Source organism: Salmo trutta, chromosome 16 (assembly GCF_901001165.1).
Source record: "Salmo trutta chromosome 16, fSalTru1.1, whole genome shotgun sequence".
Lineage (NCBI taxonomy): Eukaryota > Metazoa > Chordata > Actinopteri > Salmoniformes > Salmonidae > Salmo > Salmo trutta.
Window position 1 is genome coordinate 48,409,196 of NC_042972.1, and position 22,521 is coordinate 48,431,716.

The 22,521-nt window shown below is 41.8% G+C and overlaps 2 protein-coding genes and 1 long non-coding RNA gene across 6 annotated transcripts; all 3 read right to left on the reverse strand.

Moving 5' to 3' along the window:
• Window positions 1-320: 320 nt before the first annotated feature.
• On the reverse strand, window positions 321-5,064 carry ift52 (intraflagellar transport 52 homolog (Chlamydomonas)). Of its 2 annotated transcripts, XM_029694701.1 has the most exons (14): window positions 4,873-5,064; window positions 4,632-4,775; window positions 4,410-4,497; window positions 4,035-4,164; window positions 3,845-3,920; window positions 3,579-3,650; window positions 3,179-3,305; window positions 2,979-3,062; window positions 2,508-2,576; window positions 2,271-2,425; window positions 1,434-1,521; window positions 1,090-1,198; window positions 831-976; window positions 321-714 (listed from the first exon to the last, which is right to left on the reverse strand). In XM_029694701.1, exons 2-14 carry the CDS (start codon window positions 4,748-4,750, stop codon window positions 673-675), a joined length of 1,305 nt encoding a protein of 434 aa, XP_029550561.1. In that variant the 5' UTR covers window positions 4,751-4,775; window positions 4,873-5,064; the 3' UTR covers window positions 321-672. The 2 variants fall into 2 exon arrangements, with proteins under 2 accessions (XP_029550561.1, XP_029550560.1); XM_029694700.1 differs by having other exon boundaries at window positions 4,632-5,064.
• Window positions 5,065-10,751: 5,687 nt separating this feature from the next.
• LOC115150895 (serine/threonine-protein kinase Sgk2) lies at window positions 10,752-15,616 on the reverse strand. Of its 3 annotated transcripts, none has more exons than XM_029694704.1 (13): window positions 15,286-15,616; window positions 15,028-15,060; window positions 14,794-14,846; window positions 13,895-13,952; window positions 13,689-13,772; window positions 13,416-13,547; window positions 13,205-13,299; window positions 12,972-13,008; window positions 12,787-12,873; window positions 12,605-12,700; window positions 12,297-12,452; window positions 11,446-11,535; window positions 10,752-11,318 (listed from the first exon to the last, which is right to left on the reverse strand). In XM_029694704.1, the coding sequence occupies exons 2-13, from the start codon at window positions 15,043-15,045 to the stop codon at window positions 11,160-11,162; spliced, it is 1,065 nt and encodes a 354-aa protein (XP_029550564.1). In that variant the 5' UTR covers window positions 15,046-15,060; window positions 15,286-15,616; the 3' UTR covers window positions 10,752-11,159. The 3 variants fall into 3 exon arrangements, with proteins under 3 accessions (XP_029550564.1, XP_029550563.1, XP_029550562.1); XM_029694703.1 differs by having other exon boundaries at window positions 13,205-13,317; window positions 15,028-15,090; window positions 15,286-15,553; XM_029694702.1 differs by having other exon boundaries at window positions 13,205-13,317; window positions 15,286-15,551.
• A 113-nt stretch (window positions 15,617-15,729) lies between these two features.
• On the reverse strand, window positions 15,730-17,909 carry LOC115150897 (uncharacterized). Its single transcript, XR_003867172.1, has 3 exons — window positions 17,512-17,909; window positions 16,722-16,891; window positions 15,730-16,567 (listed from the first exon to the last, which is right to left on the reverse strand). It is a non-coding gene; the product is annotated as an uncharacterized LOC115150897 (long non-coding RNA).
• Between the last annotated feature and the right edge of the window lie 4,612 nt (window positions 17,910-22,521).

Sequence of the window (22,521 nt, forward strand, 5' to 3'; positions counted from 1 at the left end):
GCAACTGTTCAACAATTGACCCAAAAATATGAGCGAGGAGCTAGCCAGTGCTGGTAAGACTGAACAAGCCAAAGTGGTCATGTGGCAGTGCTTTACTGAACAGTTGAGGTAAGGTTCTCAGGCTCAGTAACTGCTAGCCAGCAAAAAGTCATTTTGGTGAAAGTGGACCACACTTTGGCATGCTATTTCCTAATTAAAAGTGTATATATTTGTTTTATGGCTGGGCAACTAAGACTTCAGAGGTTGTTTAATGGCTTGTAATATTGACATGTTCTCCAATTTCACTTTTACAGACAAAGGGACACAAGAAGATGCCAGTCTGAAGAAAATGTATATTTTACAATCTATTATAGTAAATAAAGTTTTTTTTATTGATTAAATCAACCACCATGTATTGAGGAAATGATGGAACACTTTACACAGTAAATGCCAAAATGTGTCATCCTTTACCACAAGTAATCAATCAGATATGGAATGCCTTATACAATATTCATTGAACTTGTCAGATTTAGTTCATTAATCTAATCAACTATATACATTCTGTTTAAAGGCTAGGGAGTTAAATTCTTGTAGTTACTGGAAAAACTATATGGATACATCTAGATTGAATGTGTGTGTATATACAAGCCCATGAAAAATACATAAAATTGCAACCTCATTGGTTGCAAGTCATCAGAACGGGGAAAACCTGGTCTCTGTGTCAAGATCATGTTCCTGTATGGGGGGAGAGATCATTTTAATTACATGAATCACAAATTAATGTCAATCATTGCCTAGATCAACTAACCTTGTGTGCATATACCAAAGGTTCTGATGTTCATATGGCTCACCTGATTGAGCTTCTTGAACTCCACGACCTGGAAGAAGATGTGCTCCAGGATGTGTTTGGCATCCCTCTGATCTTTATCCAACTTCCCCGTCACCCCCAAGATGTCCCCGCACTTCCTCACGTAGAACTCTAGATCATCGTCTGTGCCTGCAGAAAGAACAACAATGTCATTAAGTCAAATAGGACCTGGGGTTAACACTGACATTGTCGGAGATCAGCTAACAAAATAATAGGATGTAGTATGACGGTTCAACACTTACATTTGTTGGAGAGCTGTGCCAAACGCACCTTCTCGGAAGAGAAGGTTTCATCCAGGTCAAAGAGGTCAAGCATGGGGGGAGGCAGATCCCTGAAGGCAGGCGGGAAGACCTGCTCAAAGCAACCCATAGGAAAACACAGACAGATCTTGGAGGGATGGCAAATTGGTCAATTTCTACAATGATCAAGTGTGTATAATCGCATCACTAAAGCCCAGTCAATAAGCTCGATTTGAATACAATCACTAATGCACATGTCATTCTCAGTTGAGTGTATAGAACCCACACAATGGTTGACGTAGTGGAAATTGTGTAGAGCTAGAGAGGGGTGCTGAAGGGAAACTTACAGCAGGCTCCAGCTGTGGAAGGGGAGTCTCAAACTGAGGTGTGATCAGCTGGAGAGGCTCATGTTTGACATTCATCTGCTTGTAGGAACTGCAGGAGGACAAGTCAAACACATTGTCAACAAACATACCGTAAGATCAAGGACCTCAGCCACCCGAGCCACGGCCTGTTCACCCCGCTACCATCTAGAAGGCAGAGACAGTACAGATGAATCAAAGTTGGGGCAGAGAGACAGAAGCTGTTTTTCAATCTCCAGGCCATCAGACTGTTAAATAGTCACCCCTAGCCGGCCTCTGCCCAGTACCCTACCCTAAACTTAGTTACTGTTACTTGCCGGCTACCACCCGGTACTCAACCCTGCACCTTAGAGACTGCTGCCCTATGTACATAGTAATTGAACACTGGTTACTTTAATGTTTACATACTGTTTTACCCACGTCTTATGTATATACTGTATTCCAGTCAAGGCTCATCATATTTAACTACTGCTGTACACACCTTTTCTATTCATATACTGTCTATACACAGCATCATATATATATATATTTATATTCCAGACTCTGACATTGCTCGTTCTGATATTTCTTAATTCCTTTCTTTTATTTTGGGATGTGTGTGTATTATTAGGTATTACTGCACTGTTGGAGCTCCAAACATAAGCATTTTGCTGCACCTGTGATAACATCTGGAAATGATGTGTACGCGACCAATACAATTTTATTTTATTTATGATTTAAACATGCAGGCATGGAAGACAAAACAGCCTGTACCCACTTCCACTATGGCCTACTGTAGTGAAAACTGATGTCTCCAGTTTATCAAGCAGTATGTGTTCTCACCTGATGACTTGGGGCAACGTGTTTGTTGATAGTTTGAGTAGAGACATGTCAAACAGGGAGGTAAAGTCTCTTGGATTTTCCTCTCCCTCTTGCAAGCATACTCGCAGTCGCTCAGACAGGCAGCCTGTGTCTGGTAGCATGGTGTAATCTGTGATCTGAGCCAAACAGAATGAGAAGTGTCACTTCTAGGACTCAAAGGTAAAACTGCAGATCCTAAAACATGCCTTGGCTTCTCACCTCGGGGTCCTCTGCATCTATCTGGTTCAGATTAATGTTATCACCCATGAGCCACTGGAAAACGACATCCTGTATAACAAAAAGAGAAAGGGAACATTACAACCAAATGGAGTCAGTAGGGGATCAAATAGTGGATCACCAACCATTACCATTACAGTGCTATATGGATCACACTCTCACAACCATTCTTGTGTTACTGTGAAGATGTTAACAAGCCTCCCATCAGGAAGTCATCAAATACCCTTTTCACACAACTGAGCTGAGCAAAGATATGCACAGCCATGCTGTACTGCCCTGGCCTGGTTATGCACCCATCATAGCTGCTGGAACCATTCTGGAAAGGACAAAAATCTCTAAACCAACACATTACAGTTGGGTTGGCATGATCGTGTGAAAAGGGGAAAAGAGCCTACATGTATTGTCTCTCAAACGTGACAAGTCTGAGTGTTTATAGACAGACACTCCACTCACCATTATTTTACTGTTCTCCTCTTTGTCCAGGTACTGGTCACTGAACATGTGGCAGGACCCCATCACTGCCAGTTTGCCTGCCTCCTAAATGACAAAAAAAAATGGACACAACTAGTAAATAAGTGACATACTGTATCTTTGAAAAACAACGTATGATCATGTTGTATTGTGTTGGCAGGAGATCAACGGGAGCTCCTCACCTTGACCTGATAGAAGGCGAGGACAGGCCTGTTGAGGGGGAAGCAGACGGACCCAGTGGAGAGAACAGCCACAGCAGGCTTCATCACGCTCAGTGTAGCTCCATACGGGTACACAAATGTGAGGGCCCTGTTCAAGTACACATTAAGAGTACAGGTTGAATCTTTTACCAGGGGGGCACTGGACAAGCCAAACTGCAATCACTGTTTCACTCATTGGTTTGCTTGTTTAACAAGGGCCAACCGCTTTTGGGAAATCTGCCTGTTTGTTTGTCTGGCATATGATATGATTAGACATGAAACTGTGATAATATTTCTGCTGTCTGGTGAGAGTGTTGACAGTTATAAACATGAAAACAAACATACACTTGGCAATGATGACATGAAAACAGAGAAGACCTACTGTGCATTGTTCCCGACACTTTCATCTTCGATGATCCCTGTCACCACTTTGCCTGCAGCCCGACTGATCTCTCTAAAGGATTAAAAGCAAGACGCTTGTACAGTAGCGCAACAATGCATGCGTCTCATAGCTTGTGAAAGAATCAACCCCATTATCCTTTTCTTGGTACATTTACTTAATTGGCATTGACAAGAAAGCAATGATAAAAGCACTATTACCTTGGGACAAACCAAATATCCAAATGTCTAAATGGTTAATCAACTAACCTGTTCAGAACACCATTGGACACAAGCGCTTCTTTTGGATGGAAATACTTGTAGTAGACATTCCTCACGACAGCATCTACAGTAAAACAGAGAATGAAGGCAAAACACTCATCATCAATAAAACTCTGACAGTGAAATATCTGGATGACAACAACCGGAGTCACAAGGTCTATTCTCATATGATCCTCACCATTGTTGACCATTATCCCAAACTCCTCAAGGAGGAAGTTGATATTGGTGTCATACTTCATCTCCCCTCCTTCACCCAGCATCACAAGGACATCTCCTCCCCCATCCAGGTACTGCTTCAGGACCTCCAACTGAACAAGAGAGGGCGAATCAATGTGACTCAAAACATAAAGCGACCAACATACCTAACAGTGTTTAGGTTGGCAGAAAAAAATTCTATATTAGTGAAATGTGTTGCTGCTGAATTGCAATGCAGGGACACATCAAACTTTGATATGAAACTTTTAAATCTGTTCTTTGAATATCCTGATTACTCGGCCCAAAACTCCATCCAAAGGCATGTCATTTGAACTCCTACAACTGACCAGCAACACACCTCAGCAGCAGTGAACTTTTCCCTGGGGCCAGCAGTAATCCACAACTTCACACCATTGAACTTCTCCAAAGAGAGCTCCTCTTTCATGCTGTGCAGGAACAAAACCACATATATGAGGAAGTAACCTTATCATGATGACACATACGTGACTACAATGTATTGTTCTTATGTAGTTATAGCAAGCAATATAGCCAGCTAACTAGCTTCCTAACGTTAACTTACCTCTGAATCTTCCATTGTGCCCTGAGTCTCTTCTGCAGGGACTTGTAACCATTGTTGGCTGTGAACAGTTCTCTCTTAGATGCGTTAAAAACAACACTGCTGCGCTGCTCCTTCTCCATTGTATGTTAACTTCTATTTAAAGACCTGTGACAAACACGTTGTTACATTATTGCATTGCGTAGCTATGTGATGATCTACTCAACGTTAGCTAGCTAGCAGCTAAGTTAGCTCGCTAACTTACACAAATCGTTACTAGCGAACAAAGTGTTGAAGGACCAATAATTTGCTGTTTCTTCGTATATTTGAACAAAGTAGCTAAATCCCTAATGCATCTTAAAATATTAACGGATTTCTATAAAAAAGGATAATAATCGTTGTAAGTGAAGTTAGCTGGCTAGCTAAATACGTCTAGAAACCATCTTCCAGTGGCTCAAACTGGTGCATTGTGGGTACAAAACTGATACACAAGAGTAACCATGGGCGCTACATGCATAGCAACAGGAGAGGGGATCACAGACAGATTCTCTCTTTCCCGCTGATACCGCCCACACTGTAGCAATACATGCTCCACGGTCTCTTTTTCCTGGCAATAGTCACACTTTTCTGTTGGGTACTTTCCTATCACATTTAAAGTCTTATTTAACCGGCTGTGTCCCATCTTTCCACCGAGTTGGGCCTCTCTTCTTCTTTTTATTGGCAAATCGCAACCAACTGACAGGTGCATACACATCCACCTGGAGTGTGAGGTCAGTCACAACCCATCTATATCACTATATTCTCTTAACTAACCCTGAAGTTCTAATAAAATAAAATAATTATCTACAAACCTGGCTACTCCCATCACCACCACCCAACATATCACCCACTCCCCTATCCCGTCCAACCTCTGACCCTGTCAAACGACCTCTCCCGCTCTACATCATACATTCCACAAAATAATATATGTTAAACTGTTTCCTCTACCATACAGCCATTACACATTCCAGTGCCATGTTTCCCTATCAATTTCAAAGAGGTATTCAAACCTGAATGCCCTAACATAACTTCCTTCCATTATATGACACTATCTCCCGTACAGATTTCCTTGTACTATAAAAACGTCTGCCTTTACTACTTTCATCCCAGGGTCTCTGCCAGCAATCTAACCCATTTTTCCAAATCAATGTTTGAATTTCCCCTCTACCCAACTGCACCTGTATATCCACAATATTATTTTTCACAGCTTTTTTTGCTATTATATCTACTATATAATTTCCATAAACTCCTGTATGAGCCAGAATCCAACATAACTGAATTTCAATACCATTTCTTTGTAAGCCCAACAACAGCATCATATTTGACCCCCTTTTTCTCCCCAATTTCGTGATTATCCAATTGCGATCCATTTACGATCTTGTCCCATCACTGCAACTCCCCAACCTTGCTCGGGAGAGGCGAAGGTCAAGTCATGCGTCCTCTGAAAACATGACCCGCCAAACTACGCTTCTTAATACCCGCCCACTTAACCCGGAAGCCAGCTGCACCAATGTGTTGGAGGAAAGACTGTTCAACTGACGACTGAAGTCAGCCTGCAGGCGCCCTGGACCACCACAAGAAGTCGCTAGAGCGCAATGAGCCCATTAAAGCCCCCGCCCCCGGCCAAACCCTCTGCTAACCCGGACAACGCTGGGCCAATTGTACGCTTCCCTATGGGACTCCCGGTCACGGCTTGTTGTGACACAGCCTGGGATCGAACCCGGGTCTGTAATGACGCCTCATGCAGTGCCTTAGACTGCTGCACCACTCGGGAGTCTAGCATCGTTATTTCTAACCATAAATCCTCACGTTCTGACTTTCCAGATCTTAAACTACACAAAACTGATGCAGAGTCCCAACATATTACCACTCTTCTTGGTTGCACCTCCTCTACCCATTGGAATCCAACAATTATCACAGCCATTTCTGTTGAATATACAGATAAATCACGTGTTAGTGTCTTGCATAGATTACCTCGAACTCAGGAATAAACACACCTGCTCCTGTCTATTGTTTCTACATTACCTTCTTCACACCACTGTTTATTTTTCTTCGATCAGGCTAAGAACAACATGTGGTCTTGTATAAAACCACGCCTCTTCCTCTCTGTCAGCAGTCAGTCTGTAACATCAGCCAGGAAAGGACGCCAGCTCATGCCGTGTTCAAATCCACTTGGAACTCAGAAGTCTCTGACTTCAGTGCGTTCAAGACAACTGGGAATTTGGGAAAAATCGCTTTGAACAGTCATCCAACTCAAAATTCCAACCCGGGAATTCGGGAACTTACTGACTTGAAGATCACTAACGTCATAATTTGAGTTCTCAGTTGTCTTGAAAGCACCAGTGTCCTAATCCACCAGGTACATTTATGTCAGGGGAGAACAACTCATTGTCAGGGGAGAAAACAGAAAACAGGACTCCCCATTATAGTGGAGGGGGAAATAGCAATCTTCGTGATCAAGCTTTGCGTAAATAAATACACATTTCGAAGACAATCATGGTACCAATAATTGCTAATATTACACCAGATGTATATCCTGCTATAGCTGCCCCAGTCAAGTGGTAGGCCACACAAGCTCACAGAACGGGACCGCCAAGTGCTGAAGCGCGTAGCGCGTAAATATTGTCTGTCCTCGGTTGCAACACTCACTATCGAGTTCCAAACTGCCTCTGGAAGCAACGTCAGCACAATAACTGTTTGTCGGGAGCTTCATGAAATGGTTTTCCATGGCCGAGCAGCCACATACAAGCCCAAGATCACCATTTGCAATGCCAAGCGTTGGCTGGAGTGGTGTAAAGCTGCCATTGGACTCTGGAGAGGTGGAAACGCTTTCTCTGGAGTGATGAATCACGCTTCACTATCTGGCAAGTCGACTGACGAATCTGGGTTTGGCAGATGCCAGGAGAACACCAACTTTGGTGGAGGAGGAATAATGGTCTGGGGCTGTTTTTCATGGTTCCGGCTAGGCCCCTTAGTTCCAGTGAAGGGAAATCTTAACGCTACAGCATACAATGACATTCTAGATGATTCTGTACTTCCAACTTTGTGGCAACAGTTTGGGAAAGGTCCTTTCCTGTTTCAGCATGACAATGCCCTCGTGCACAAAGCGATGTCCATACAAAAATTGTTTGTAGAGATCAGTGTGGAAGAACTTGACTGTCCTGCACAGAGCCCTGACCTCAAACCCATCGAACACCTTTGGGATGAATTAGAACTCCAACTGCAAGACAGGCCTAATCGCCCAACATTAAAATCGTCCAAACTCATTAAATCTCAATGGAAGCAAGTCCCCGCAGCAATGTTCCAACATCTAGTGGAAAACCTTCCAAGAAGGGTGGAAAATGTTATAGCAGGAAAGGGGGTACCAACTCCACATTAATGCCCATGATTTTAGAATGAGATGTTCGACAAGCAGGTGTCCACATACTTTTGATCATGTAGTGTATTTGCAACTGCTCGAATAAAAAAATCTTGGTCGACCAACAGCGTATTGACCAAACAATAGACCAGTCGACTAAATGGGGTCAGCCCTAAAGGTAACAATAATTTATTGTGACCATCGGTGCATTTCTTACAAATAACCCGTCGATCTGTCTTTAAAGCCAATGGGACTGTCATCAAACGCTTTTAGCTCTTGCTTTTTTACTCAATGTATTGATTAATTTCATCATCTACAATACTTCGCAAACTCAATGTGCAATCAAATGTTATATGAATGCTTCCAAAATGTGTATATTTGACACAGTTTAATATTATCTCCAAACAGGGAAACCTAGGTTTGTCCTCTACTGGGTGCTCACTTGGATTTATGCCTAGCTTTGACTCAGTGCCAGTGCCTAGTCATTACTTGATTACTTTATTGTATCACTATGATAACGCTATGATGTCCAATGTGTAAGACGAGTGTGAGACATCTCATCTCCTGTATTTACTCTAGTGTCCCTTACATCTATGGTAAACATGGGTAACAACTCAGGGGAGTGTTTTGAGCAACTGCAGTACCAAGGGGTCCTGAGGATGGATACATGTGATGAGGTGGAGGTCAAGGTGCCAGTAGATATGATACACAGAGATGTCCCGGACAGAGTGATTGAAGTGCTGCAGGTCATCTACTCAGCAGCTAGCCAACTAGAGCAAGAGCTACTCCAGTGTGTCTCTGCCAGAGCCAATGTAAAAGCGGCCGTGCAGCAGATCAATGCAGCTCTGTCTAGGGCTCTCCAAATAACCTGCTTAGATCGTAATTACTTGCTATGGTGGGATCTGCCAAGCGCTATAGCGAAGATGGGTTGGCAGCTGTTGAGGGCCATGGAGTTCCTTTGATCACCCCTTCAGCAGACATCTGTGGCAATGAGGAAGGAAGTAGACCATTGAAATGTCGTTTTAACATTTTCCTTTGTGTCATGTCAGTGAAACTGAGAAGTATCTCCAAATGGATTAAACAGAGTAGCAAGGGAGCACAACAAGAGCACAGGCTAGTTGTTGAACTGCCATCTTCTAGCATGAGTCAGCAGAGGAAGCTGGGTCCAGTACAGTTTATGAACCATCTAGGGAGGAGATCACTGAGGTCAGGGAAGTCCTTCAGTCGGAATCAGACGATTCTCTACCATTTGGGCAATGGTAGAGAACGTTGGGTTCATGCCACAGGAAGGACGTGTTGATGAAGGCTTGTCCATGGCTTGTTCCAGGACAACTTCTTAACACCACTTTCTCAATTGATGAGACCCAGAAGACTGCAGAAGACTGCAGTTCTCCTCAGAGAAAAGAGTGGCCGAAAGTGACAGAAACAGCCTTGCAACATGGTCAGATGCAGAGGGACTTAGTACTGCAGAAATGGCTGTGTCGGAGCTAATGGAGAGGATGCCGCATCCGGAGCCTGGAGATCCTCCTCTCCTCTAGTTGTCTCCGTCCTCACACTGACAATTTAGTTGACCAGCTGCACAACCTTTTGACTGTGAACAGCACTTTTAAAGCACCATCTGTTTCCGACAGGTTAAAATCTGAATCTCTGCCGAAGTCCAAAATAACAGGGGAACTCAAGGGAGGGTTTTCTATAGATGGCATATGCTCTCACCGAGAGATCTACACTCAAGAAAAATATAAACGCAACATGTAAAGTGTTGGTCCCATGTTTCATGCACACACAAAAAAATCCCAGAAATTTTTGAAATGCACAAAAGCATATTTATTTCAAATGTTGTGCACAAATTTGTTTCCATCCCTGTTAGTGAGAAGTTCTCCTTTGCCAAGATAATCCATCCATCTGACAGGTGTGGCATATCAAGAAACTGATTAAACACCATGATCATTACACAGGTGCACCTTGTGCTGTGGACAATAAAATGCCACTTTACAATGTACAGTTTTGTCACACAACATAATGTCTCAAGTTTTGAGGGAGCGTGCAATTGGCATGCTGACTGCAAGAATGTCCACCAGAGCCGTTGCCAGAGAATTGAATGTTAATTTCTCTACCATAAGCCGCCCCCAACGTTGTTTTAGAGAATTTGGCAGTACATCCAACCGGTCTCACAACCGCAGACCCTGTGTAACCACACCAGCCCAGGACCTCCATATCAAGCTTCTTCACCTGCACCTTCACCTAAGGAATTTCTTTCAATTGACTGATTTGCTTATATGAACTGTAACTTTGGAAAATCTTAGAATTTGTTGCGTTTATATTTTTGTTCAGCATAGCCTAATAAAATAATCCCTATAAAAATCGGCAGGTTTTAAGCAAGCGATATCAGTTTATTTTTTCCATTGGATGCATCTCAATCCACCACATCGGCCTATGTAACAATTCCGCATCTGTGGTGAAAGTAGACAGAGCTAGAACGGTGTCAGACCATGAAACATCCTGAAAATCAGTCTTCTCACAAAGTCGTCTGTAGTGTCCGAACAGTTTAGCCTAAATTTAGTTAAATTACTTTTTTTAAATTATATATATTTTGTGCTACAAAAATGTCAAGGTTTTTTTTCATTTAAAAAATCTGGTCACCTCAATCTATGTTTATTGCTGAGGCTACCATATACATATTGAAGTGTACAGATTTGCAATGATTTTCTTGAGATATGTATGGTAAACCCACAAATAACAGAACAAAATAATTTATAAATATTTATTATGACATCAAAACTGATGCCACATGTTAACAATTAACTCCCCATTCATATATTTCAGGGAATTATTTATCTATCATTGCCTTGAAAATCCTAGCCTATTTGCAATTTTTTATTTATTTGCATTGTTCATTTCTGCATGAGATACAATAATACCTTTACAAATAAAATTACAAAGTAATCGAAAATTAAATACGACACAGGTTGCAGGTTTTACTGCCAATGTAATATCATACAAGGGGATATAATAAACAGAAATATTTTTCAAGAATACATTTTTTTTTGCTCTGTGTGTATGAAGAGCCAATGCAGTAAGGGTGCATTTTAACAAAGTAGGCGGGAGAAGTTTGGTCTCTTTTGGGTGGCAGCAATGTAGAATCTGAATGTCCTACACTAGAGGAAGTTGTCATCACTGGAGACATAGGAGAAGCCAGTGAAAGCATTTGGGCTGCTGGTTGATAAGTTGGAGAATTCAGGGGTAACCCCCACAGAGCCTGACACCATCTCTTTGGTGAACTCTGGATCAATGTGCTGCATGTCTGCTGGGCCTTTCTGTTGGGACACAAGGTTTAGCACAGCAGAAAATACTGAATGAATGTTATATTAATTGTGTATGTATGTTATGGATAGAAATTCTACGAAAAATAATACTGAAATCAAATTTGTTTTACACACTTACCACGTTGGGGTTGTATGGAGGTTTGATTCTCCGATGGTAAAGGTCATCCCAGTTTATCGGTGAGAAAAAAGTATGGTTTTTAACTTCGAGCTATATGTGAAAGACAAAAAGATTTTCAAGGCTCAATGCAGCCGTTTTTATCTTGATATCATATCATTTTCTGGGTAACAATTAAGTACCTTTCTGTCATCGTTTTCCATTCAAATTGTAAAAAATAACAAAAATTGCTTTTTAGCAAAAAACTATTTCTCAAGCAACAATTTTGCTTTGACTGTTTGGGGGTGGTCTGAGTGAGGGGCCTAGTTGGAGGGATATGTAACCTGAAAACTAGCTGTTATTGGCAGGGAGGTTTGAAACTCTCTTTGTTATTCGTCTATTAACTTATACTGCCAGCCAGGAAGTGAAAATCTGAGGCCCATATAACCACGTGGACTGCGGTTTAGGAGTCAACCCACGCATCACTATCAGAGGACACCTGGACCGCCTATTGAGATGTGCCTTTTGTTAAAGATGCAATCCTGTATCTTAAGGGCTTACAAACATTTTTTTTGCAAAATGTAACATATCATATGAAATGGATGATGTTGAACACAATTGTGCACAATTTTCGGGGACTCGTTTTGCCCTGTTGGCACTACTTTCAAAACTACTGGCTGAAGTTATACAAAAGCTCTGGAGCATCACTTTAAGTAAATCAGATGATAAATTAGGTTCTAGTGATTCTGGAGTGGGTGTTTTAAAAATGGCGTGTGTGTATGTGTCTGCATGTGCGTTAACTCCAGGAAAGAGAGGGAAAGTAGACTGTCCGGTGAGGACATCCTCATCCTGTGTATTGTGACAAGTTCACTCACAAAGTCTGCGATGGCACCCAGCCTGCGATGCTGGTCTTTCTGTAGGAGGCCCATTAGCAGGTCACACGCCACAGAGCTGGCCCCCCCTGGCAGACTCAAGGGCCTGTGGAGGATGTTGTCATACATCTCAGACATATCCTGGCTATAGAAGGGGGGCTGGAAGGAACAGAGGACAAAATGAGTTGATACCCACAATGAGGTGTAGCCGACTTGGTTTGGAAAATGATGAACACATTACTATAGTATGCAGAACCATAATACATTACAGCAAAGTACATGTGAATAGGCCTTTCAGAGGGTATGCTCACCAGCCCATATATCATCTCATAAAGTACAGTTCCCAGACACCACCAGTCTACCGTGTGGTCATAGGGCTGCTGTTTCAACACCTCTGGAGCCAAATACTGCAGAGCAAAAGGCAGTGTCAGTGGATACAGTGACTAAGGGAAATGGGGGGACTGTAGGATATACAATAGAAATCAAAACTTACCTCAGGGGTTCCACAGAAAGTGGAGGTGGTGGACTCCGGGTCTATCCCCTCTTTACACAAGCCAAAGTCAGTCAACACAACATGGCCCTGGAGAAGGTCCAAATCAAAACATCAAGGTGAACTTGTTTAACCCACGGAGAACTAATATAACGATAGTCCTGAATTCATGATATACATATACTTACCTCTGAGTCTAGCAGGACATTCTCAGGCTTCAAGTCTCTACAAGAGAGAAAAATGTGGATTTTTAAAAAACAGAGAACCTACTGTACAGCCTGAAGGCACTGCTGACAGAGTGACCTTCCACAGAGGGAGCAAAGGAAACCAGCCGAGAACGTGGGTTTACTGTGAATGACCCGTGAATGCTGTTAAGTGGGTGAGACTTAGTTGTCAACCTTGTTGAGAGGGTGTGACTGACCTGTAAACAATGTTGTGCGAGTGTAAGTAACCGATGGCACTGGCCAACTCAGCCGTGTAGAAACGAGCCCTTGGCTCTGAGAAGCAGTGCTCTCTCTGAAGGTGATAGAAAAGCTACAGTAGAATATCAAAAGTAGAAGGAAATTAAATGATTTTTTATCTCTTGTACAAAATTTTAAAAAAAGAGCCTGTGTCTTTACTCCATACATTACCTCTCCTCCATTGACGTAATCCATGACAAAGTAGAGCTTCTCTGGGGTCTGGAACGAGTAGTGGAGCCCCACCAGGAAGGGATGCTTCATACTCTTGAGCAGCACATTCCTCTCTGCCATGATGTTCTTTTGCTTCACACGGAATCCAGTGCCAAATAAATACAGCAATTGTGAATCGTTATTGTTAAACCCACTCCTACCGACAGCATATTCACCTTTTTGTATATTGTTTTGGTTTTTTAATCTACTGTTATATTCAGAATTATGTGGAACCTCTTTTTTCTTCAGTATGATTTTTTTCTGCAGCACTTTCACAGCGTAGAACTTGCTGTCGGATTTCAGTTTGGCAAGAAGAACCTGGGACACAACACCATTGATTAATAATAAGGTCATAACACAAAGTAAAGTATATCAATTGTTGGTTGTACACCAACAGCATTTTCTGTCAATTTAGAGAGCACTGCCAAAGCTGACCATACCTTCCCATATGTTCCTTTCCCAATTATAGCCAGGATTTCAAAGTCTGATGGCTTGGCACTAAACATAAGAGAGAATGGTGTGGGCGAAAGAGGCAAATGGCTTTAGTAGCAAACTGTACAATAGTATTCAGTGTGTCTTTAGATTTTAAAATGTATAGGCAAGGCTAAGCTGGTATCTCTTTGCTCTGCGGAAAGCCTTTCCATGTCATCCCCAGATATCACCAACACCAGTGTAGTTGCCAAAATAGTGACACATCCTCGGGGTTCGGTCAACAAGTTAAATCATGTCAATAACAGAGGATCTTCTATTTGTTTTGATGAGAACCATGATAAAGCCTGGGAGGGTCATCTCTCGATCAGACCGCATGCTGGTGTTGATACCAATAACATTACTGTTGTGATGTTTCATCTGTCAATGACTAGCCACTGAGTGTTGGCTATATGCTGCAGGTGGTGAATTGCAGAAAATAGCTAAATGGAGACATCGGTTTACTAATTCCCTCTGGGGTCAACAGCCTGCCCTTAATCCCTTCCTTTACACTTGTTCCTGACTGAATTTGCTTTACCTCTCAACTTAGTTTCCAATTGTCTCTTTCATCCCCCCTCCTCTCCCCTGTAACTATTCCCCAGGTCGTTACTGTAAATGAGAATGATTTCTCAGTCAATTTACCTGGTAAAATATGGGTTAAATAACAATTAATTACTAACTTGTATGAAAAAAGATCACTAATTAGTATTAGTGTGTTTAGTGTTCCCTTCTTACCCATTTGCAACATCTACAGACATTATTTAAATACTTACATTAGGCAATCATGACCTGAAGTGTGGACTGCAACAATGATCCCAGTGTGTACATCCACATTGCTTATTGCATATTATCATAAAGCCTGGTTACTCACTGATGATTGTGTGAGTGACCAAGGTTGACGTCAATGGAGTTTGCTGAATGAAGCTGTGAAGCAATTTGAGGAGACAATATTACTGTGCTAAATGGTTTGAAGTGATCAATGCCATGTTCACTGATTCGATTGATTGTAGAAGGGTCAAATAATAGGTATACAATAATGAACCATCACACGCCCATGTAATTTTGTGAAAATAAAAGTGATTGGAAAATATACATTCAAATATACCTGACTCCAATTATCCATGTCTCTTTTCTGTGCCTATCGGGGTGGGAGTCAAAGGCATTTGAACTGAAATTGATTATTTATTTGTACCATCAAATATGAGTGAGCTCAAAATAACGTATACATTTTTTTAAATACTGACTTGAAACCTAGACATTCATTGCTAGAAATCAATAAAAGTCAATAGTATAATTTTTTTTTTTACAAAATGTAACTGTAAAATAAACAATACATGGGCATTAAGTTGGTCAAGGATCTTACCCTCTTGTGTGTAGAGTACTTTTTCCCTCAGGTGTTCTCAGGTAGGCTATTGGTATTCTGTCCTTGCAAGAATCTGTGACTTGCCAAATAACCTACAGCTTATTTTCATGTCTCAGATGAATAAGTATCTTTGGCCAAGTCTTATGTCCAAAAATCTACGAGAGAACAGCGTCAATTCAGAGAAGATTCTCGGGTATGCAAAGTGTAAGAAATGGATTGATGCTGGACATCCAGAGGACTGGCTAAAAACTCGTTTGCGCGCAACAGGTTGTATCACTGTAAACAAGTATTATGAAAACCCACATGGTAGCATGTGACATGTATAGAGTTGACACGCTCAAACTACTAATTCAAAGGTGCATTCACCAAGAAGGCCCAGGAATTTAACACTGTAGCCTAGTTGTCTCAACATATTTCCATTTGAAACAAACCAAACTGCACGTATTATTTGACACACTGTGTGTACACACACACATTTTATTGCAATGAATTAGGTACATCTTATTATGGTGACCACTTCAAATAAGACAGTCAAAGCCAAACTGTTTAGAAACATGAGTGCTTAACACATTTGATTTTTTTTTTAAAAAGCTGACTTATTTCCACCCCTAAATCATCAGATTTCTCAGAGCAAAACAGCGACATTATTTTCCATACATCTTCTTTGAAAATAGCCAATACATCATAGTAATGCTGTATGACAAGTCAATACTCAAATGACAACTGTCTAGACTGTACAGACAGCATCAACTACAGCAATAGCAAAGAAACCAATAAGTAAACCAACAAATCTGCCAAATTCAGAAACTAGCATAATTAATCAAAACATTTCAGAGAAAGTAACTGAATCATAGGGAGAACAATTTATATGGGAAAAGGATCTGTGATTGTTGGGTCTTCATTTCCTCCTATTTTAGATTTGTGAAGATAGTATTAAAATAATATGTTGCCATCTACCTATAGCAGTCCCGATTTGATACTGGAATAACAGAGATTCAATGAAGCAATGCAGACGGTGTTGAGATTTAAAATTAGAAGTAAGAATTCATTTCCTCTTGAAAGACCAACATCAACCAGTACCATCAACTGCTGTGTTACAATGAAATGTCCCCTCTGGGATGAACTAAGTATTAATCTATGCAACTTCCCCAGCCTTGTGAAGTATTGGAGTTCTTGGGCAGGGCAGATGCAATCTGGTCAGTGCTATTTCCGTGAAAGTGACCTGGAGTGGCTGCCAGAACTTCTGCAGCTCCTTCTGCGAAAGCGACGTCTGTTACGAGACCTGGGAGATCAAACACATTGTAAGCCTGGGTAAATGACCAGCTTTGGTACTAGAATGGTAGCAGATGAAACCTACAACACCTTCCACATTAGGGCAGTAAGGACCCAATGCCTGCATTTAAGAGGTGATGTAAGCCCAGACCTAGAGGAGCTACCAGAATTGGAGCGTCACCAGGCGGATCTTCCTCCCATTGATGTCAGTGCTGTCCAGCTTGTCCAGGGCCCTCCTCATGTCCGAGCGCGATCAGAACTCAATCACCCCCTCATTGGTCCACTCCTTATGGGCGTCGGCATAGGTCACCTCACCAGCTTGGCGCATGAAGTCCTGTCAACCAAAAACAAACGGTGTGCTTGTAACATACGTTTGTGCTGTTGTTCGGAACCCAGTTTTCAGAGAAGGACGGATAGAATATAAACGGAGACTTGAGCGCTCACCTTTAGCTCCTGCCAGCTGCAGCGACTGTGGGGTGAAAACTCAAGGGGGGGCTACTAGAACTGATCATTGGACGTTTATCCCTGTGTGGACCAGGCCACTAGCCCCTTGACATGATTGTACTAATTAGTGATGTGGTCTAACATTGCCTTGGCAGAGGTAGTAACACATACATTCAGCCAATGTACATCTGAGCATCATGGCAGTCACGGGGAATGGACAGCATTCGCGCTCTTTGCTCAGATGCCCATTTCTGATTCATCGACCTCAAGCTTACATTTATTCTGCTGTACAAAAAGGTATACATCACAACACTTAAATGGGGGAGAAAATATATACGACTACCAACTGATACCACAGTAGCTGGCAGAAATGCACCAGTCCACAGATACCATTTAACTTACAACTGAATGCAAACTGCTCTCTTATGTAACAGTGAACTAACACAGACACCAACATGGCTTCAACCTTTTGCAATATTTATTTTTTAATAGATCAATGGGATTCCTCACCATCACCCTGGTCTATTGGCAAAAGGCTGCTGTCGTCATGGCTTCCGGTAAGGTCAGCCAAGAGGTCATACGTCAAGGTGAAAGCCAAGGCCAAACGGGACAGACAGGCAGTCATTTTAGCCAGTCATCATCAGACATCTCAGCCTAAAGGTACTCAGATTCAGCCCACAGTGGACTCTTTCAAATGGAAACATCCAAGGACTTTGTTAAGATGGTATAATGAACACATTGCATCTATATTCTTTATTCTTTACAGCTAGGCTGCTTGCATCTAAAAACCAGGCAGTGAGATTGTACCAATACCATAAAGCAAGCAGCACACCTGAAATATTAACACTACATTTTACATGCCCAAACCTTATTTTTTATTATACATTTATTTAACTAGGCAAGTCGGTTAAGAACAAATTCTTATTTACAGTGGCGGCCTACCGGAGAACAGTGGGTTAACTGCCTTTTTCAGGAGCAGAATGACAGATTTTTACCTTGTCATCTTGGGGATTCGATCCAGCAGCAGCATTTCGGTTACTGGCCCAACGCTCTAACCACTAGCCTACCTGCCGCCCCAAATTACAGTAACGCAGATCAGCAGCATTGTTAGAAACCCGTAAGTAAGCATTTCACTGTTAGTCTACACCTGTTGTTTACGAAACAGTGACAAATACAATTAGATTTGTCAAATTGTGTTTTTCACACGCTAAAAGATCCGCAATGGCGTAAGAGAATTTCGGCAAACAAGACACTGCATACATCCAAACATTATTCCAACATTCAATCTTGTGCTTCATTAAAATTGCAATTATAAGGCTGCAGAGAGGTACTATTTCAGCGGCCCTACACATTTCAAGGAACAGGTAGCTAACGTTAAGTGTTGTTCATGACTTTACTGCCCCCTGCTGGAACTCTCCATCATCACACCTGCTAAAAAAAAGAGTAAATAATGTAATTTTGCTGTAGTTATTCATACAACTGATCAGAGAACACTTACTACGTTCACCACTAACTAGCTAGTTATTGTACTGCATTAGTAGTCGCCATTTTGCCCATACGATCCTAACGTTAGCTAGTTAAAATCGTACCCATCCTTCAGATCAACCTCCAGTATTTTCCCGTAACCGCAGAAAAACCTTTGGATGTCTTTCTCACGAACATGTAGCTCAATCTGCCGACGTAGAGACGAGGCATTTTAGCCAATATTTGTAATACTGTTACGAGTTATCCAAGCTAACAGTATGAAGGTCCTAAAACGCCAAGGTGCGTCTGTCTGGATAAATCCCAAATCACTCTCTACCCCTTGGCTCTCCATTTGCGCGCCTCATTAGATAAAGCAAAGCAGTGCGACAAAAACAACAACACAGAGTTACACATAAACAAACGTACAGTCAATAACACAATATAAAAATCTTTGTACAATGTGTGCAAATGTAGAAGAGTTGGGAGGTACGGCAATAAATAGGCCATAGAGGAGAAATAATTACAATTTAGCATTAACACTGGAGTGATAGATGCGCAGATGATGATGTACAAATCGAGATACTGGGGTGCAAAAGAGCAAGAGGATAAGCAACAATATGGGGATGAGGTAGTTGGGTGGGCTATTTACAGATGGGTTGTGTACAGGTACAGAGATCGGTAAGCTGCTCTGACAGTTGATGCTTAAAGTTAGAGACGGAGATATAAGACTCCAGATTCAGTGATTTTTGCAATTTGTTCCAGTCATTGGCAGCAGAGAACTGGAAGGAAAGGCGGCCAAAGGAAGTGTTGGCTTTGGGGATGACCAGTGAAATATACCTGCTGGGGCGTGCTACGGGTGGGTGTTGCTATGGTGACCAGTGAGCTGAGATAAGGCGGGACTTTACCTACCAGACTTATAGATGACCTGGAGCCAGTGGGTTTGGCGACGAATATGTAGTGAGGGCCAGCCAATGAGAGCATACAGGTCGCAGTGGTGGGTAGTATATGGGGCTTTGGTGACAAAACAGATGGCACTGTGATAGACTACATCCAGTTTGCTGAGTAGAGTGTTGGATGCTATTTTGTAAATGCCATCGCTGAAATCAAGGATCGGTAGGATAGTCAGTTTTACAAGGGTATGTTTGGCAGCATGAGTGAAGGAGGCTTTGTTGCGAAATAGGAAGCCGATTCTAGACTTCATTTTGGATTGGAGATGCTTAATGTGAGTCTGGAAGGAGTGTTTACAGCCTAACCAGACACCTAGGTATTTGCAGTTGTCCACATATTCTAAGTCAGAACCGCCCAGAGTAGTGATGCTAGTCGGGCGGGAGGGTGCGGGCAGCAATCGGTTGAAGAAGATGCACTTAGTTTTACTAGCATTTAAAAGCAGTTGGAGGCCACGGATGGCTCGTCTGGAGGTTTGTTAGCACAGTGTCCAAAGAAATCTCAGACTTCAGACTTTAGTACGTTCAAAACAACTGGCAATGAAAAAAAAAACGAGCTCTGACTGGGAAAATTCATTTTGAATGGTCATTCAACTCGGAATTCCAATTCAGGAACCTGGGACACTTTCGATAGCTCTGACTTTCCGACCTTCAGATCATCGACGTCATGATTTTACCTCGTTTTTTTTCAGAGTTCCAGGTTGTATTGAATACATGGGCAGCGCCATTGAGGGCTTCGACCATTTTAATGTAGTCAACTGGGTGGGACTTCCAACTTCATTGGCTGATCCCTCCTGGTGACCCGGTTGGACATGACACCAACAGGGTCATCAAGTGGGATCAGCCAATGAAGTTGGAAGTCCCACCCAATTGTGAAGAAGAAAATTGAGTAGGCTACTTTAAAATGGAGATAGCTTTAATGGCGTCACAGACGCTTTAACGGAACAGATACTAAAGATGAGTCCTCTATCTCTATGGTTTGTGCTCTGGAGCGTACACTAAATTGCGTACAGACATGTTTTTCCTCGCCTGTAATTTTTGTTCAAGCCACACTGATGTGCAGTTTGTGCACATCAAAAGATCTGGCCATCAACAATTCTAAATGTTTGTTGGGCACACGTGATATTCTCTCATAGAACAAACATATAATATCCACTAAGCCTGTGTTAAAAAACCTCAGACCTTATTTTTGCATTCAGCCCAAAACCCTATTCTTTCCCCATACATTTTCCCCTTAAATTTTCCCCATAGGAACGGCTGAATGAATGGCTGAACGCAACTCATTTCCGGAGATTTGGACCATCAAAAATCCAAACTGTTTGTTGGGCAAACAAAAATCCAGTAAATATTAATGTGCACTTGATTTCTATTAGCAAGATTCCTATAATTTGAAGCTACCATAACTACCCATGGGACCTGTTTCTCCATGTTTTTGTTAACTTTGTAAACAAAATATACTGATTCATAATGAATGACGTTTACTCTCGCTCTCTCCTACCCTTGGATGAGCACACCTCTGGAACACAGACACAGGAAACCATTTTGGGACTCATAACTAATGGAAGGGAAACTCCTCAGAGTTTGACAAAGCTCCAAAATGAGGAGCTAGAGACCTTTTAGAAAGAGCTGGTTGAACTCGGGGTAAATGCAGAACAGCCACTGACATAAAGGAAGCTGGCCTGGCTACTGTACAGAAAGTCATTAAGACTGTAGCACAGAGAGATGAACATATCCAGAGAACCTTTCTGACCAGGAAACAAAGTGAGAATGAGCTCATAAAGGACATGAAAGAGACTCATTTAAAGGATGACAATTTATTTAATTCTTAATTTTCTTTACAGGTTTACAGATACCTATATACACATCTAATTCTCCAGATAAACCAAACTAAGAGATTGCTGGAAAGCATTGATTGTCCACATCCTCTGACACTTAACACCATGCTGAAAGGGGGTGAAACGTAAAATAACACACACGCAGATGTAACAGACACAGTCAAAAACACACACAGACAGACACACGCACACTCTTACGGGTTCCATCACAGACATGTAGTCTGATCTCAGATCTGTTTGTGTGGCCTCTCTATATGCCCTGTGAGGGCAGGAATAGGAGGGGGGGTGATAAAGGACAAAAATAGGTGGCAAGGAAAAGAGATACGACATATAGAACCCAGTTACACACGCAAGGCTACATAGAACAAAAGGCACTGCCAGCAGGAACAGCCTAAACACTGAGCAGGTTCGGGTTGGGTTATAAGGGGTTGAGGAGGTAAGGGTATGGGATGGACATGGGCATTTCTTTTGGGCTCTCTGCATCAGGAAGGCATGTGCTTTTGGACGATGATAGAGGCTCATTGGAATACATGGGTATTAACTCTCCTGTAATATTTATACTATTATCTCCAGCCCAGACTCACACACACCAATGATAACAATCATTATAACCAATAATAATCATTTGTCCTCCAATGTTTACTTACAGTGCCTTCAGAAAGTATTGACTTTTTCCACATTTTGTTGAGTTACAGCCTGCATTTAAAATAATTACATTTAGATTGTGTCACTGACCAACACACAATACCACATAATGTCAAAGTATACTTTTTTGAAATTCAATACAAAATTAAAAGATGACGTGTCTTGAGTCAATATGTATCCAACCCCTTTATTGTGGCAAGTGTAAAAATGTGCTTAACGAATCACATAGTAAGTTGGATAGACTCTTGTGTTCAATAATAGTGGTTAACATGATATCTGAATAACTACCTCATCTCTGTTCCCCACACATACAATTATCTGTAGGGTCCCTCAAATCGAGTAATGAATGTCAAGCACAGATTCAACCACAAAGACCAGGGAGGTTTTTCAATGCCTCGCAAAGAAGGGCATCTATTGGTAGATGGGTAAATATAAAATAAAAAGCAATTGCTGAATATCCCTTTGAGCATGGTGAAGTTGTTAATTAGGCTTTGGATGGTGTATCAATACACCCAGTTACTACAGAGATAGGCGTCCTTCCTAACTCAGTTGCCGGAGAGGAATGAAACTGCTCAGGGATTTCACCATGAGGCCAATGGAGATGTTAAAACAGTTACGAGTTTAATGGTTGT

Bases quoted from the DNA above. Each gene is read 5' to 3' on its own strand.
- ift52 (XM_029694701.1), bottom strand. From the start codon at position 4,750: ATGGAGAAGGAGCAGCGCAGCAGTGTTGTTTTTAACGCATCTAAGAGA. The intron at 4,498-4,631 runs GTAAGTTAACGT...GTTCCTGCACAG, and splicing joins GCACAATGGAAGATTCAGAG to CATGAAAGAGGAGCTCTCTT. The intron at 715-830 runs GTGAGCCATATG...CCCCCCATACAG, and splicing joins AGTTCAAGAAGCTCAATCAG to GAACATGATCTTGACACAGA.
- LOC115150895 (XM_029694703.1), bottom strand. The intron at 13,548-13,688 runs GTTCCACATAAT...TTCCGTGTGAAG, and splicing joins TCATACTGAAGAAAAAAGAG to CAAAAGAACATCATGGCAGA. The intron at 12,701-12,786 runs GTAAGTTTTGAT...TTTGCTCTGCAG, and splicing joins CTTTCTGTGGAACCCCTGAG to TATTTGGCTCCAGAGGTGTT.